Source organism: Heterodontus francisci, chromosome 8 (genome assembly GCF_036365525.1).
Source record: "Heterodontus francisci isolate sHetFra1 chromosome 8, sHetFra1.hap1, whole genome shotgun sequence".
Taxonomy (NCBI): domain Eukaryota; kingdom Metazoa; phylum Chordata; class Chondrichthyes; order Heterodontiformes; family Heterodontidae; genus Heterodontus; species Heterodontus francisci.
Window position 1 is genome coordinate 85,222,755 of NC_090378.1, and position 17,679 is coordinate 85,240,433.

The window sequence follows — 17,679 nt, forward strand, 5'->3', positions numbered from 1 at the left end:
CAAATGCTGCCTTGATGTCAAGGCAATCACTCTCACCTCACCTCTTGAGTTCAACTCTTTTGTCCATGTTTGAACCAAGGCTGTAATGAGGTCAGGCAGAGTGGCCCTGGCGGAACCCAAACTGAGCGTCACTGAGCAGGTTATTGCTAAGCAAGTGCCGCTTGATGGCACTGTTGATGACACCTTCCATCACTTTACTGATGATTGAGAGTAGGCTGATGGGGCGGCAATTGGCCAGGTTGGACTTGTCCTGCTTTTTGTGTACAGGACATACCTGGGCAATTTTCCACATTGCAGGTTGTAGCTGTACTGGAACAGCTTGGCTAGGGGCGCTGCAAGTTCTGGAACACAGGTCTTCAGTACTATTGCCGGAATATTATCAGGGCCCATAGCTTTTGCAGGATCCAGTGCCTTCATTCGTTTCTTGATATCACGGGGAGGGAATGGAATTGGCTGAAGTCTGGCATCTGTGATGCTGGGGACTTCAGGAGGAGGCTGAGATGGTTCAACTCGGCACTTCTGGCTGAAAATTGTTGCAAATGCTTCAGCCTTCTCTTTCGCACTGATGTGCTGGGCTCCCCCATCATTGAAGATGGGGATATTTGTGGAGCCACTTCCTCCAGGTGGTAGTTTAATTGTCCACCACCATTCACTGCTGTATGTGGCAGGACTGCAGAGCTTAGATCTGATCCGTTGGTTATGGGATCGCTTCGCTCTGTCTATCGCATGCTGCTTACACAGTTTGGCACGCAGATAGTCCTGTGTTGTAGCTTCACCAGGTTGACACCTCATTTTGAGTGAGGTTGTTGAGTGTTGTTGGAGCTGCACTCATCCAGGCAAGTGGAGAGTATTCCATCACACTCCTTAGTTGATATATTTAAGATTGGAAATTAGGTGCAGTTTGAGTTATATGACTGAAATGGGTTTATCACAAAATTGATTTATCACAAAATAATCATTTTTAATCACAGTATCAATTCTTTACCTGTGAGGAACTGGATTTTAGATTATGGAATATAACTTTAAAAAAATATACAGAACCATTTACAATTATATTGGGATACAGTAGTCAGTTTCTTGTAGATTTATTTTTAAAAATTCAAATGGTTTTTAGAGGTGCCTAGTAGTGTCCTCATGCCCAGGAAACCAGCTTAATTTTTAGGGACTCCTCAAAGGCTTGCCAATGAGCAAAATAGTGAAACTCACAAAGGTGATTAATTCATGTTGGGGCCCATGGCCAGTTTTGTGGTGAGGCCCAATTTCTAGCACAAAGTTATGCTAGTCATTTATAAATCTGGTTTGGCCTCAGATGGACTATTGTGTCCAATTTTGGGTACAACACTTTAGGGAGATCTTGGAGAAAGTGCAGAGGAGATTTACTAGAATGGTACCAGGGCTGAGGGGCTGCAGTTATGTGGAGAGACATAGAAGCTGGGATTGTTCTCATTAGAGCAGAGAAGGTTAAGGGGAAATTTAATAGCGGTGTTCAAAACTATCATAGATTAGATAGAAACTTTCTACTTGAGGAGGGTCAATAAACAAGGGACACAAATATTGGGTGATGCAAGCAGATTCAATATTATATGATTATCGGATAAATATTTGAAAACGAAAGATTTGCAGAACTATGAGAAAAGAGCAGCAGACTGAGTAATTGGATAGAGCCGGCACAGGCAGGATAGGCCGAATGGCTTCCAGCTGTACTGTAAGATTCTACATAGCCCAGGTATTCCCAGTTCTCCCGTCGGCGCTGCAGCTTCTTCATCACGGTAACAACAGCGAGGAAACCCCGCCCCCTCCGCCAAGCCCGATTCAAATTTGAGCCAATGAGAGCGCGGGGATCGTTCATTTACCTAATTTATGTAACCGCCACTGAGCGAGCTTGTGGAAGGTAGTGTCTAACTGTAAACTTCTCAAATCCGGTCAGGAGTGAGCAGCAGCATTGTCGTGAGTATCAAACCTGTCACCGGGAGAGGAGGGGGAACAGATTTTATAAAGGGGTGTAGGTTGGAATCAAAGCAATCTCCAATTTCAAACACAACGCCTTTTACTCGTTAAGTCAGTGAGGTTCGCATGCAGTCGAGTGCGGATTGGGACATGATCCGTTTCCAGCAAAACTCATCATTTTTTTCTCGGGCTGGGCCCCACCGAAATACTCCCAACTTTCAGCGTCCCTCTAAGAAGGAAGGATTGTGGTAGTGGTCAGTATGGAAAAAAATCCTCTTTCATGTTTGGTTCCCTTACTTCACTCTCTGACTAACTTGATCCCCTCTCTATGCGACTGGTGCATGTGTTTCGCCATTCTCTGTTTTGCCTTTGTCTGTTTAATCAGAGTTGTGTTTGCCACTGTAAATTTTCTTTTTACCTGTATTTGAGTTGCTTTTTCGTGGTTTAGTTGCAAGAGAAAGGAAGATGTTGGAAGCGATACTTTAAACTGCGCCGCTCTGCTGAAAATTGATAAGCCTACCCGTGCTAGATGTTGGTCAAGGCTTTATTTACCCTGGACTGTCGATTGCAGTAGTGTTTTATCTTACTACTCATCGACGTAGACGGCTGTTCGGACTTCTTGGGTAATCTTTAATCAGATTACTCCGTCGTGCCAGAATTTAGCATTGGGGATTTATTAGTTGCTTGCGCATGGAACTAGGATAACCAGCAGATAAGATCGTGGAGACAAACGGAAGTTGCATACTGTATTTTCATTTTATGGTCACTGCTAGGGAGGATGCCAGCACCTTGACAACATTAGGCGTAGTATAATTTGAAGGAGGATCTTGAAGCTCCAAGTACTATCAATTTGGGACTGCGCACAATTTGAACAAAAGAATATACAGTTGGAAACTGAAAAAATGTTAGGCAAAATTTCATTTTTGAATGTCACAAAGTCTTAAAGTTTATAAATGGAAAAATCATGACAGTACATAGAAAGTAACAGACTTTTTTTTCCTCTTTCTGCATCTCGGGATATGGGAATCACAGTGTGCACTGAAAATTCAAGTGGGGTAGATTGCACCCCCCTCCATTTTTGTCCATTTAAAATTCATGGAAAATCAGGCAATCTGTTAAGGACTGTGCTTCTCTCTGTCTGATTGCCCTGTATTCCCTGGGCCCAAGTAATTCAATAGTCCCAAGCAACCATTGATAATCTCTGCCCTGAAATTTGTTATAAACTGTAACTCTTACCTCTTCGCAATGTAATGAAACATAGAATAGATAGAACTCTTTGTTTTAGCAAGATAGTAAAAATAAATTGGAAATAATAAATTTGAGTATGGAGTGCCAGTCATCAAGATCATTCTAATAGCAAGTTCTCCCTGTGTCTGCGTGGGTTTCCTCCGGGTGCTCCGGTTTCCTCCCACATGCCAAAGACTTGCAGGTTGATAGGTTAATTGGCCATTATAAATTGCCCCTAGTATAGGTAGGTGGTAGGGAAATATAGGGACAGGTGGGGATGTGGTAGGAATGTGGGATTAGTGTAGGGTTAGTATAAATGGGTGGTTGATGGTCGGCACAGACTCGGTGGGCCGAAGGGCCTGTTTCAGTGCTGTATCTCTAAACTAAACTAAATATGGATCAGAATCCTTGTAATTTGACGATCAGCTATGCACACAAGATCATCTTTAATATTCACAATATAAAGAGTGTGATCTTTCTACATGCTATTGTCATATAGATACATCTTACTGTAACTGCTTCTATGAGTGGAATTATATAATAGCCAATGGTTTTCTGCTTTGTTATACTTTTTGCCCATATCAGTTGTTGGGGGGGGGGGGGGGGGTGCTGTCAGATATTAGCATCAAGGCTATTTCACTTCAAATTGAATATTAATCTTCAAAGTGCAGGACACAACAAATATGTTTAAAACAGCTACACTGATATTTCGGACCTGGTGTTAGATTTTGTATCACAGATGCAAAGTGTTTTATGGTGTACAGTTTGGACATGCAAAATCCGGGTGTCTGAATACTGGGAATTGTCTGAAAACTGGATATTTTTGAAAATAGTCAAAACCCATTTTGCTCAGAGAATTTCTTATATTTAAAATTTTCATAGTGTATGTAAAAGGGTAGAAACCCATGTACAAAGCTTAAAAAACTCGTATTATACTGCTGTACGCACCTTTTAAATATTGTAACTTAACCTTAAAGGTCCAGTGCTCACAAACAGCAACTGCGGTCTTTGACTAAATTTTCAGTTTTTATTGCTTTGGGCCATCCAAACATTGGCATTTTGTTCAGTGAAATAAGGTACTGTATTCTATTTACACCGCCTTTAATCTGATTGGCAATTCTTGCTGTGACCAGTCACACATTTCAAATCTCCCACTGCTACCTTGGTATTGGGTGAGTTTGTAGGCTGCTCTTTAACTGATGTGCGGTATTGCTGCGAATATCTGACCATCACCACCATCCTGCCTGGCTGAAATCAAGCACTGGGGTAGTTAAAATGAGACTAGTCACATCTCTTCTGATCCTGCTGCTTTCATGCCAAGTCCCAATCTTAAACTGCTGTTTTGAGCAGGTGAGCGGGACACATGCAAGAAGCAAATGGTGCAGTGATGGATTGGGGCATCAGAAGAGGTCCGCCGTTCTATTTCCTGCACTCTGAGTCGACCCAAATGACCCTCAACACCTGACCTCATCTGACCCTGTGTTTTTTGCCATTGTGTCAAAAAGGCCAGAGATATCCCCATAGACAGCACTGCAAAAAGAAAGCATAATTTGTCGTCTATAGCCAAGAAATTGGAATTACAGCAGAAATTAGATTGGTACACCATTGTGAAAGCTGAGTGAGGAGTATGGGGTAGATACCTCCAACATTAATGATTTAAAGAAACAGACCAGATCGTGAAGTTTTATGCTGAAAGTGATGTTCAGAAAGAAATGAAAAACTGCATAAAACTAAAAGTGAGGATTTAGACAGTGATGATGGAGTGGCTGCGACAGAGGAGGAGTGAGAGGATAGCATTGACTGGGTAGATGTTGATTAAGCAAGACATGATTTTCTGCGATGAGCTCAATATTTCAACTCCATGCGACTACGCTTCAGCTTGGTTAAACAAATTTAAAAGGCATTATGGAATAATGCAATTAAAAGTGTGTGGAGCTAAAGCCTCAGTGGATCATGAAGCATGAAAATTACATAGATGAGTTCACCAAGTTATTACTGATGCAAAAACCATTCTGCTGAACAAATCTATAGTGCTGATGAAACATCTCTATATTGGCGTTCCATACCAAGGATACCCTTAGCAACAGCTGATGAGAGGGCACCAACATGTGCAAAAGATAGGCTTACTGTGCTTGGTTGTGCTAATGCGGCTGAGACGCATAAATGTAAGCTGATATGTATTGGAAAAAGCCAGCATCCAATATGTTTCAAGGGGGCAAGAATATTTCCAGTTCATTATTATGCTAATGAGAGAGCATGGATAACCAGGCAAATTTGTTTGGACTGGTTTGAGAAGCACTTTGTTCCCGAGGCTTGCGCTCATTGTAAGTCAGTTGGGCTTGATGAAAAGTGTAGGATATTGTTGTTGCTTGACAATTGCTCAGCACATCCTGATGTTGAACGTTTTGTGAAAGGCAATGTGTTTGGCATGTATTAACTCCCAAAGTAACATCATTGATACAGCCAATGGACCAAGGAGTTTTAAGGCCCATGGACTGTAAATATAAAGATAAATTTATGAGGCGTCTGCTTAGTGCTTTGAACTGAGGCCTGGGGATAGAAGGGTTCCAAAAACAATTTTCAGTGAAGAACGCCATCTGGGCTGTTGCGCATGTGTGGAACCAAGTGACTAAAGACATCATGACTAACGCATGGCGCGACCTGTGGCCGCCAGCTATGTTTGATTTGGATTAAGATGCTGATTTTGAAGGATTTCATGTGTCTAATAAGAAGAAAATGATTTCGGAACTGTTAAGAGTATGCAAAAGGGTAGTCTTCTCAAGCTGCGCAATCGTTGAATGAGCAAGATATCGAAGCAGTTATGAACATAGACAATGATGCTCCCGTTCACCCACTTACAGATGGTGAAATTGTGGAAATGGTTTTACATCTGGGGAGAAAGATAAAAACAGTGAGGATGACGATGATGACACTGATGATCAGGTAGAGAAAGTGTCCATAGACAAATGTATAAATAAGTGTGAAGATTTAATTAATGTCCTAGAGCAACACAGCTTCATAACGGAGGAAGAGATAATGCAGGTTTACAAGATTCAAGAAAAACTAATCAAAGAGAAGCCTAAGTTCATGAAGTAAATGAAATTAGATAATCTCTTTAACAAGGCGTCCCAGCAGAGTGCTATTGACCTGACTTCAATTTCAACTACAATTTCCAGGCTGTAAAATCCTGTTGCTGAGCCATTTCCCTCAAGCTGTAGTTTTGAGGAACAGGGCCCTCTAGAGGTGAGACTAAAGAACAACTAAGCTGGTCAAGTTTGTGCTCACTGAAGCTGCCCTCAAGAGCGTTGTTTAAATCACCTGCAGATGGTGTTTTTCTGTACAGTTACAGCAAGATATGGATTTTTTTTGCGACAGTTTTAAGTTACTGAATAAAAATTCTGAACCATTGAAATTCCTTGTCAAGGTTTTTTTGCATCCATTCATCAATACATTATTTATCCTTTTTCATACTTTATTTTATGTATAGGAATCTTTTATCAATTGAATTTGGCTTACGATTGGCTACCAATTTTATTGTCCAAAATCTGAGAAAATCCAGCATGGTCTTGGTCCCGAGGGTGCCGGATTTTGGACATCGGACTTGAAGTACTATCTACTGTTTTTGCAAATTGTGACCATGCTGAGTGATTAAAGCTAAATACTGGACTCAAAAGTCATTGTCATCTTGCTGGTAAAACATTTCTGGTGCTTGCAATGCAGATGTTGGCAGAGTTTTCTTTTAAAATTAGCATTTTGGTGGCTGGTCAATATTAAGTTTCAGCCTGTCAATGAACATTATTCACCTGATCTACAGTGTACAGCAATCAAAATATGCCAATGGACAACATATAGCAACCATCAATAGCACATGCAAATTACTATTCAAAGGGAGGTAACTTACTGACTGAACTTGATACTTCAATAATTTTCAGTTCCAGAAAGCAAACATAGATAAAGCTTTATTTTATTCAGAATGTCAAGATAACATATTAAGATTGAGTATCCTCCTAAGTGACAACTAATCTTCCAAGAATGTCTTCATCCTCAGCAGGTCTGGCAGTATCTGTGGAGAGAGAAGCAGAGTGACCTTTCATCACTGACCTGAAATGTTAACTCTGCTTCTCTCTCCACAGATACTGCCAGACCTGCTGAGTATTTCCAGCATTTCTTGATTTTTTTCAGATTTCCGGCATCTGCAGTATTGCTTTTATTTCTTCCTGCTTTATTCAAAATTCTTATTTATTCATCCAAAATGTGACTGGTGCTAGTACACTCATGGCTAAGATCAGAGGTTGTGGAGTCAGGAGACAGATAGCAGAACAGAATAGGAGTTAAGGGTAGCTACTCTGACAGGCAAAAGGTGGAAAGTGGTGTTTCACAAGGATTGGTGCTGGGATAAAAACAAAAAATGCTGGAAATACTCAGCAGGTAAGGAAGCATTTATTGGAAAGAAAAACAAAGCTACTTTTCAGGTTGACAACCTTTAGTCAGAACATGGAGCTGGAAACACTGATCACAGTTTACATGAAGAATTTGGACTTGAGAATCAGAAATTAATTTCTAGATGGATAGGATTGAAAAAGCAAAATTATGTTAAACTTGTATTGAACATTTATATCACACCTGGAGTATTGTGCACAGCTTTGCTTTCCGTATCATTGAAAAGATAGAGGCACTGAAGAATTTGCAAAAAGAATGTTGCCAAAGCTGAGAAGATATACTTACTGGGAAACACTGAACAGGCTGGGGTCTTTTCTGTTAAAAAAGAGAAGACTGAGGTGTGACCTGATAGTGGTCTTTACCCTTTCATAATTTTAGACATAGAAAACATATTTGCTCTGTAGGGAGATGAAAACTAGGGGCCATAAATGTAAGAGTACAAATAAATCCTGATATGAAATTCAGGAAAAACTTCTTTACCCAAAGAGTGATAAGAATGTGGAACGTGCTACCACAATAAGTAGCTTAAGTGAATAGCATAGAGGCATTTAAGGGAAAGCTAGGTGTACACATGAGGGAGTGTTGCAGTGCTGGAGATTCTGTCTTTTGGTTGAGACTTTAAACCAAGCTCCCATTTTCCCCCTCTAGTGTATGTAAAGATCCCATGACAGTATTCAAGAGAAGGGAAGTTCTTCCTGGTGGCCTGTCTAATATTCATCCCATCAACAACATCAGTAAAACAGATTAAGTGGTCATTATTTCATTATTGTTTGTGGAACCTTGCTATGTTTCCTATATTACAACAGTGATTGCACTTCAAAACACACTTCATTAGCTGACATAAGGTTGCGCAAAGCTCGATACTAATTCAAGTTCTTTTTCCCTATTGCAAAACCTGAAAAAAAATCTTCTATAAATATTAACACTTAGACTAGAATTAGTATATATTACTCCCTTTTTTCTAACTATGTGCAATCTCACAAGAAACTTCACTATTATCCCTTCTGCTGCTCTCTTACACATAGTAGAATTTTCTAGATCCTGAGCACAGACTTGTGCTTCAAAGGATGTTTGCAGCTTTAATAATATCTGTCATGTCAGTAATTATACTTATGGATATGATGGATCTTTCAGATTTAACATTTACATTATTATAAGATGGGTTCAGATGAAAAAGACCCTTTGATCCTTTTAGTCTTATCCTTCCATAATAACAACTATATCACCTTCCCATTATAACTTCTAGTTGTTTGCATTGTTGTAATCCCAATGACCCTCCCTGATAATCTGCTGTAGCTGTTCATGACTCCGTGTAAAATAAATACTTTTTTCTGTTCTGATCTTGCCATTCAGGTCCCTGAACCTATTCGAATTTATCATATTTCCTAAGGATACAGTAAGAAATCCAAAGCACTATGTCATTAACTATCTTTAGAATTGCTGAAATATCTCTTTGGGGTTGAAGAGCCCTCACTTAGCTCATGTCTCTAATTCCAGATTCATTGTTGTTCTCAGTGATGTCCGCTGGGTTTAGGTGGTTTCTTTGCTGCAGTGACTAAAACTGATTGCAGTACTCTTAGGTCCAGCTTGACCACAGCACAATACAGCTTCAGCATGATTTCTGGGGAGTTGAACTCAATTGATTTGCATGTGTTAATGTTTTTGTTCTATTTTTCTACATTCTCAATATTTTAGGCTTCTATTTTACTGTTGCTTATGGTCCTGAACCAAATGCGTTTGTCTAAAATGGTGTAATGAAGACGCAAAGCTGTAGAGTGAGTGTAGCTGTATCGCTAAATCTCATAAAGCCCACCTAATTTTACGCTGCCCTAGCAGGTCGGATGGTGGCGTGGGGGTGGCGTAAAATTGAGCGGCAGGCTCTGGGAGGCCTACCCGCTCCGCTTCTGCCTCCAGACAAGTTTACGGCGGGAGGGCGGGGTGTGGGAAACGGCCCGCCCGCTCGAGGCCAATCAAGGCCCTTAAGTGGCCACTTAAGGGTCCTCGCCCCCCTCTATGGATATTTTACCCGTGGCCGATCCCCCGGTGAGGCATGCCCCTACTTACCTTCCCTCCTGGTTCCATGGCATCGGATGGGCTGCAGTCCCAGCAGTGGCCACCGTTGACCAATGCAGAAGTGACAACAGTAACTCTGGTCAAGGTAGACCTGATTGATAAGGAATTGCAACATAGCTGACAATCGACCCACTTAGCTCTGATATGAACAGAGCGACATTTGACCTTAAAATAAAAGCAAAATACTGCGGATGCTGGAAATCTGAAACAAAAACAAGAAATGCTGGAATCACTCAGCAGGTCTGGCAGCATCTGTGGAAAGAGAAGCCCCGTCGGAGAGAAGAGCAGAACTTCTTCAAGGTAGGCATTCCTGGAAGAGAAGTGGCAGTGAATTAAACACTAAAATAAAAGCAAAATACTGCGGATGCTTGATTTGACCTTTCTGTATTTGACAGAGGACCAGATATGGCACAATGTAGCCCAGACCCTCCATTATCAATGCTGTTCTAATAGCTAGAAAAAGCTTCCACACCTATGTATTGCTTGATTTATTTGTTTATGCCAGAATAATGTCTTCCATTCTTATCTATGCTATTTACTAAATCAAGGCCAATCATCAGTCTCATTGAGTTGAGAGTTGATGTGGTAGTTGCACTCCTCCTTTTAATTGTTGGAAGATTTTAAAATGCAATTTTAACTAGGTTCATGCGGGACACACTGAATAATGGATAGTGCCTGTATGGAATTGGGAATATTTTGAACTGTTTCATTTATGGATCCATTAGAGCCACACTTTCTTGTAACTTGACTTTTAATATGTTTTAGCACTGTTTCCCTGCACTTCTTTCAACTTGCATTGTTATAGGTTCTTGCTGTGGAGGTAGATCCAATTTATTTAGTTTGACAAGCAAATATGGTAGTTACAACACTGAAATTTGAATTAAGTTTAATTTTTCTTTAGAAAATAAGGTGTAAAAATTTTAACTTGGATAGCCTTGTTTCATTGGTGTTCAAAATATGAGTGTTCTTTCGACCTCCTTGGCTTTATTTACAATCTAGGCAGTTTGTTGCATTTGATAACAGAAGCCTGGAAATTAATGTGAGCGGTGCTATCACATGAATGATTGATGTGCCCATATCAAATTCCTATTTCCACTATTTGACAATGAATGGTTTAATACTTTCTTTTAAAATGATCTGGGTGACTGGAGTCTCGACCACCGATTTAAAAGTACTGGTGAGAGCTCCACATTGCCTCATCTGGGGAAGGCCCGCCAGATCAAGTGCCAATTCAGCACTTAAGTGGACAGCGGTGGGCCTTCCTCGGGATCAAGGACCACTGCAGTGGAAGTCCCGCCGCCTCCCCGCCCCCCTACCAGCTGCGAGCTGCCGATCAATCAGTGGCTGGCAGCTCTTTTAATGCTGCCGGTACTGAACTCACCTAAGGCTTAGGATCGTTGAGGGACCCAGGCCACAGGTGAGTCAGGGATGGAAGGTTTTCGCGGAGAGGGGTGTGTAGGGGTGATTGGCAGCAAGGCAGGGGGGTGGCTCTCAGTGGGCCCTCCGCAATCCTGATGCCAGGGCCCTCGTTCATGCACTAGGTGCCTTTGAACGAGGGACCTCCTCTCCCATTCCCCCACCAGCCCCGCTTCCTGGAGCCAGCAAGCAAACTGCATTGTCTTGCTTGGTGTGCTTCCATTGTCGTGACAGGCCTGCCCACCGCTTGGCTAATTGCGGTCGCGGGATGTGACCCTTAATTGGGTATTAATTGCCCATTCAAGATACTCAGTTGGCAGTGGTAATTTTATGTGCTAATTTGGCATAATCCACTTTTATATGTAGAAGTTGAGCAAATCAGGAAGAATAGCAGATCATCCATTGAGCATGTTGTAATGTTGATTTTGTGTGATTTGAGAATGGAATTTCTGACTGCTTAGGATTGCTCTAACAATTACTTCTACCGTTTTTCTGTTGCGTATCTTGGATTTGGAATCACTCATAATTAACTGTATTTGTGTGGAATTAAAATAATTGTGTTATGGACTAGAACATGGTGGGAGTAATCTATAGGTCCCCAAACAGTAGTTCCGCAGTGGGGCACAGTATAAACCAGGAAATACTGGTGGCTTGTAATAAAGGTACGGCAATAATCATGGGTGATTTTAAATGCATATAGACTGGATTAATCAAATTGGCAAGGGTAGCCTCAAGGGAGAGTTCACTGAATGTATTAGAGATTATTTTTGGAGCAATATGTTGTGGAACCAACCAGGGAGCAGGCTGTTCTAGATTTGGTATTGTGTAATGAGGTGGGATTAATTAATGATCTCATAGTTAAGGATCCTCTAGGGAAGAGTGATCATAGCATGCTAGAATTTCAAATTCAGTTTGAGGACGAGAAACTGGAGTCCCACACGAGCGTTCTGGAGTTAAACAAAGATAATTACATAAGAATGAGGACAGATGACACTAAAATAGGTGGGATAGTAAGTTGCAATAAAGAAATAAGAAATTTACAAATGGATATGGATAGGTTAGGTGAATGGGCTAAAATTTGGCAGATGGAGTTTAACGTGGATAAGTGTGAGGTTATTCATTTTGGTCGGAAGAATAGAAAGGCAAATTATTATCTAAATGGAGGGAAACTTCAGAGTGCTTCGGTGCAGAAGGATCTGGGTGGCCTTATGCATGAATCGCAGAAAACTAGTATGCAAGTACAGCAGGTAATAAGGAAGATAAATGGAATTTTGGCATTTATTGCTAAATAAATAGAGTATAAAAGTAGGGAAGTATTGCTGCAACTGTACAAGGCGTTAGTGAGATTGCACCTGGAGTATTGTGTGCAGTTTTGGTCCCCTTACTTGAGGACGGATGTAGTTGCATTGGAGGTAGTTCAGAGGAAGTTCACTAGATTGAGGGATGAGGGGCTTATCTTCTGAAGAGAGATTGAGCAGTTTAGGCCTTTACTCTCTAGAGTTTAGAAGAATGAGAGGAGATCAAATTGAGGTATATAAGATGATTAAGGGTATTGACAAAGTAGACGTAGAGAGGATGTTTCCTCTTGTGGGGCAATCTAGAACGGGAGGTCATAGTTTTAGGATAAGGGGTAGAAGATTTAAAACAGAGATGAGGAGAAATTACTTCTCTCAAAGGGTCATGAGTCTGTGGAATTCACTACCCCAGAGTGCAGTGGATGCCGGGACATTGAGTAAATCTAAGGAGGAGATAGACAGATTTTTAATTAGTAGTGGGTTGAAGGGTTATGGAGAACAGGCAGGAAAGTGGAGTTGAGGCCGAGATGAAATCAGCCATGATCGTATTGAATGGCGGAGCAGGCTCGAGGAGCTGAATTGCCTACTCCTGCTCCTAGTTCTTGCGTTCTTATATAGTTCCATGGCCTCATCAGACATTTTACTTTTGGTTAAGAATTGTGAAATTATAGTCAAGTTGGAATTATTTCATGTATATTGTTTATAACCTGCATTTTGAATTTCCCAGACATTATCTTGGAATATCCATGTTAAACTGTTAATTCTGCTAGCAGATAGGATACATGTTTGTGTTCCTTGATTTAATTCACATGGCCAGTTCTCACTTTTTACTCTGCTTTTGGTAAAAGGCAATTGCAGGCTAGATAAAATTTTAGTAGTCTAATAGATGTGCATGCGTTACATTTTTATTTGCATTGGTCCATTATATTTTGAGTTAAAATTTGAACCCAAAATTTCCATTAAACAAATGTGAATGCATCTTGATGGAGTTCATCTTAGAAAATTATTAGTATTTTTGTATTCTGTAATGTAATCATCCTATTGCCTACAGGTTCAGATCATAATTCTAATTCCTTTGAGCTGAGAAACTGCTAGATTGTGAAGTAATCAGTAAATTTTGTCTTTGGAAACTTTAAGTATGTATAACAGTTACTTACTTATTGTTTAGGTGCAATACACAATGAAATTCTAAGTTTCAAAAACCCTATTATAGTCCAAGAATTGTTTTGATCACTTTCTAACTTTCCAAATTTAGTACTGACTTTATCTAATTTTAGTCACTTTTGATATTAAGATACTGTAGTATCCTAAGTGTGCGTGTGAACGAATGGTGCTGAATTATCCCATGTTTTGTGTGACCTAGAATGATATTGCCAGTGATAGAACAGTTTTCATTGTTTCCATGCAAATACAGCAGGATGCTAGAGTTTTGAAATTCTGCATATTGGTCACATTTTCAATAGTGGGCATTGCACGTGCAGTAAACATTCAAGTCTGTTTTCTACATTGTTCCTCCTATGATATTGAAACCAAATACCATTAATATGCCAAACTCAGAAGTCTGTTTGACATGGAGCAGAAGTGAATTCTTACCCAGGCCCTCACTGAGGGTGGTGGAGGGGGTGGGGTAGGATGAGGTAGAGGCCAACAGAAAAAAAGAGACAATTCTAGAGGCAGAGGGAGGGCAGACTTGCCAAAAGAATCCAAAGCAAACTGACGATGAGAGAGACTTTGCGCATAAAGAGGAACAGAATGAAGAAAGATTGAGAGAGACAGAAATAATTATTGTGAAACAAGCAGTGGTTGTCATAAGAGGCATTTTAGTTTATAAGCAATGCCAAGAAATATCAACTAATGTTTAGGAAACAGTGATTATGGATACTACCCTTTTGTATTCTTTAAACTTGACTTTCTTTCTATTTGTTTGAAAGCCATTTCTGCTGAACTTCTTTAATTCAGCTCCTCCACCATTATAATCCTCTTTTAAACTAACTGTTTGACAGATGTCCCGAACAGAGGTTACATGTAAAGCTGATCATATTTTCTGTAAAGGTGCTGACACAATATGCGTTGTTTTTCTTTTAACTCCTGAAATAAGATGCTGGCATTTCTGTTGTATTGGAGTTTAATTATCCTTTTACCCATGTAAGCGAACATTTGGAATCATTTCCTCATTGTTTTTGCTTTAAGGCATCACCTGAGTGCCTCAGCTCATGTCAGTTAAATTTGCCAAACAGTAATTCCACCAATTGCTAATAGGAGGAAACGCCCTTTTTTCCAATTATGAAATGCAATCCAAAACTACTGGGCACTACTGAAATGATTAAACTTGCCATTTTTATTATGGTAGCCATGGTGCATAATTCATGAGCACATGCTTTGAAATGTATGTTTAAATATTTTTGAACTGGTGTCAGATGTGTGCTTGTGTATTGAAGGACTCGTGATGAGCAGAATATAAACTGCAGACAATGAAATAATGCGTGGCTACCAAATCTTTTAAGTAGCAATTTTTGCAGGTAAACTTGGAATTATTCCTTGCAGTTGTCCATATACTTCTGTCTGCTTGATTATTTCCTTCTGCAGACAATACAGTAGTCAGCGAAGAATGCAATTTAATGCTTGAAAGTATACTTCAAAACCACTGTTAAGAAATACTTGCATTATACTTTGGATAAATTCCATATTTAGCAGCTTGTTGTAGTTTGTGCATCTCAGATAATTTGCTTTTGTCTTCAAAACTGAAAAAAATTGAAAACTGAGATGGTTTGAATCTAGTTGAACTGTTTGAGTGAATCAATTCCTGTTAAATGAAGAGAAAAATAAACATAATTTTGGAAATAACATTTAAATATACTATTTTAAATGACTACACATTTAAAAGCTATGCTCTAAGATTTACTTTACTAGTAAAAATAAATTGTCTAGTTTGATTCCATTTTCTATACTTCTATTTAGTTTGAGAAATTTACTGATCATCACAAAGTTGCTCTGTTTTGTACCATAAACATTCTCGCTACCATTTAGTGGGATCCACCTTGACCTATTTATAATTTTAAAGCATGGATTAACTATGGATTAAATAGAACAAAATAGATCTTTATGATGAACTTCCTATTGCGTGGATCGGAATTTAAGGAAAGACATTCAAAATGCAGTGTTGTGTGAACTTCTGCAGCATATCACTGCAACTATAAATGAACTATTGCAGAGATTTTGTTTTGATCTATTGTCACTTTTAGAATACTTGTCATTTTTAGGTGTTATGGAAGTGATTGTTAAAATTTTTTTTGAGGAATTCGGTCAAACTGAATTAATGTTGGACCAGATTTTTTTCTAAGAGGGCACTGAAAGAACTAATTTGGCAACAATGTTTACTGGTTGTCACATGAATCAAGTTAAAAGTAGGACAGAAACCCTGGTAACGGGGGAAAATGTGGGCAGAGAAGTCCGTTGCGCTCTTTGGACAAGCCTGGCAGCAGCCCTGAGAGGGCAGAAAACTCACAAGCTTTTGTTTGTCAGTGTCCGAGTGTATTTTACCTTCTGGAGTGAGCGGCTGATAAAGTTAGCTGGAAGAAGAAGTGAAGGAAGGAGAGAAGACTGCAACCCAGCTCACTTTCCAGCATCTCTAAAAGACCCTGAGAAATCCACTGTGTCAATTCATCTCGTCTCCTGTGTTTGAAGAAAGCCTGCTAAATTAATTCTGAACACTGCCTGAAAAGAACTGTTCTAAAAGATTCTAGTCACCTGTCTACGTGTACTCGGAGGCTAGACTGTATGCCAGTTTTGAAACAACATATCTCATCTGCTGTTTTCTTCAAAAATGAGCAAGTAATCAGCCTGAGTGGTTTTTTTTTGTCTGTAACCGAGCTCTGAATTTTCAAAAAATCCCTTATTTTTCTGGTTAACCGATGAATGTATGAGCATGAGGGGCTAAGGTAAAAAGGGAACTTTAAAATTTTAAAATCTCTGTGTTTATGCTTTCCTTCATTATTAATTAAGACTTGTTCTGGAATAAACTGATAATTTTGTTCATTAAAGAAACCTGGTTAGTGTGTTCTATTCTGGGAAAAATAGAGTGTATGATTGACCGTATCGGTAAGTGGGAAAATTTAAAATATATGTTGTGACCTGCAGCGAAGTGGGACTAGAATAAACAGTGCATGTCTCCCCCCTCGGTCATAACATAGGACAACTATGATTGTCATTTTTAAATGAAGAAAGAACAAAATTCCAGACCTGGGTAATGGCTTTTCACTAGAATCCTTAAAATAAATGAAGGTTGTGCTGTTTGCTGTGGCTTTATTGCTTAAAATTTATTGCTTGCAAAATGTCCATGATTACATGAAATCCCTTTCTTGGCATTGTTTAGGGTTATGCATATAAGCTGTATGTTTATTATTAGGCTTCTTGCATCCAATAGGGCTTTATGCAAGCATTCTTGTGTTTCCTTTTGCAGATTACAGTTGAAGGAACAGGGGGCCATCATTACAAGAAATCACAACCCTTTTTGTGACCCAAAACTATTTTTTGTAGTTCTGAGGAAGAACAATGAAGCAAGAACTTAAGATGCAGTCAGCATTCCCAAAATCTTCATACTTATGGAGCCTGTACCTTAAGTTGGTTAATTGAATTTTCTGAAATTAAAAGAGGAATTGACATTCTTCTGGAGCCTTCGGTGGATATGTTGAGTGTCGTCATTTAGTGCAGCTGAATGGATGCAAATGATATTTTGGTTAGCCTGCGTGAGCACCCCAATCATATCCGATACAGGTAGAACTTTTTCCATTTTTGCGATAAGTAGTAAACTGTATAAATTTGCTTTGAATATTTTCCTATTAAAGTTATGATATGTTATGTTGGTAAAGCAATAAAATGTTTGCCATATAACTTAGTGTTTAAAAAGTCCTTTTTTAAAACATAATCTTGTATCCTCGTATAATAAAAGTGTATTAATATAGAAGTCTCAGTTAAATGGACTAAAGCATCAGTGGTTTAACATTGGAACCAATTGTATTTTTTCCTCCTTCCTGTATTTTCTCTTTCCTTTTATTTTGCCCCAGGATTTAAATATTTCCTGAAGTGGTTTGGAGGAAATAGAAACTATAAAGCTATCTCGTGCATGACACCAATCCTATTAATTTTTGTGTTTTATTTTAAGCTCATTTGATTTCAATAAAAATACAAGTTGATCTTCAGCATATTAAATTTCTAAGTTTTAGTATTCTTCCCCTTCACCACCACCATCCCCACTCAATATTTATAATGAAAACAACCTATG

General features: G+C 39.4%; 1 protein-coding gene across 5 annotated transcripts in view; it reads left to right on the forward strand.

The window, feature by feature from the left end:
• The first annotated feature begins 1,874 nt into the window (after window positions 1-1,874).
• gpsm2 (G protein signaling modulator 2) overlaps window positions 1,875-17,679 on the forward strand; it is a 96,692-nt gene continuing 80,887 nt past the window's right edge. For 2 of the 5 annotated variants that reach the window (XM_068037588.1, XM_068037591.1), the window contains exons 1-2: window positions 1,875-1,947; window positions 16,858-17,171. In XM_068037588.1, the coding sequence (XP_067893689.1) occupies window positions 17,113-17,171 (59 nt within the window). In that variant the 5' untranslated portion in view covers window positions 1,875-1,947; window positions 16,858-17,112. Of the gene's footprint in view, window positions 1,948-2,104; window positions 2,202-9,969; window positions 9,988-16,857; window positions 17,172-17,679 lie in introns of those variants that run through there. The other 3 variants (XM_068037589.1, XM_068037590.1, XM_068037592.1) reach the window with 3 other exon arrangements.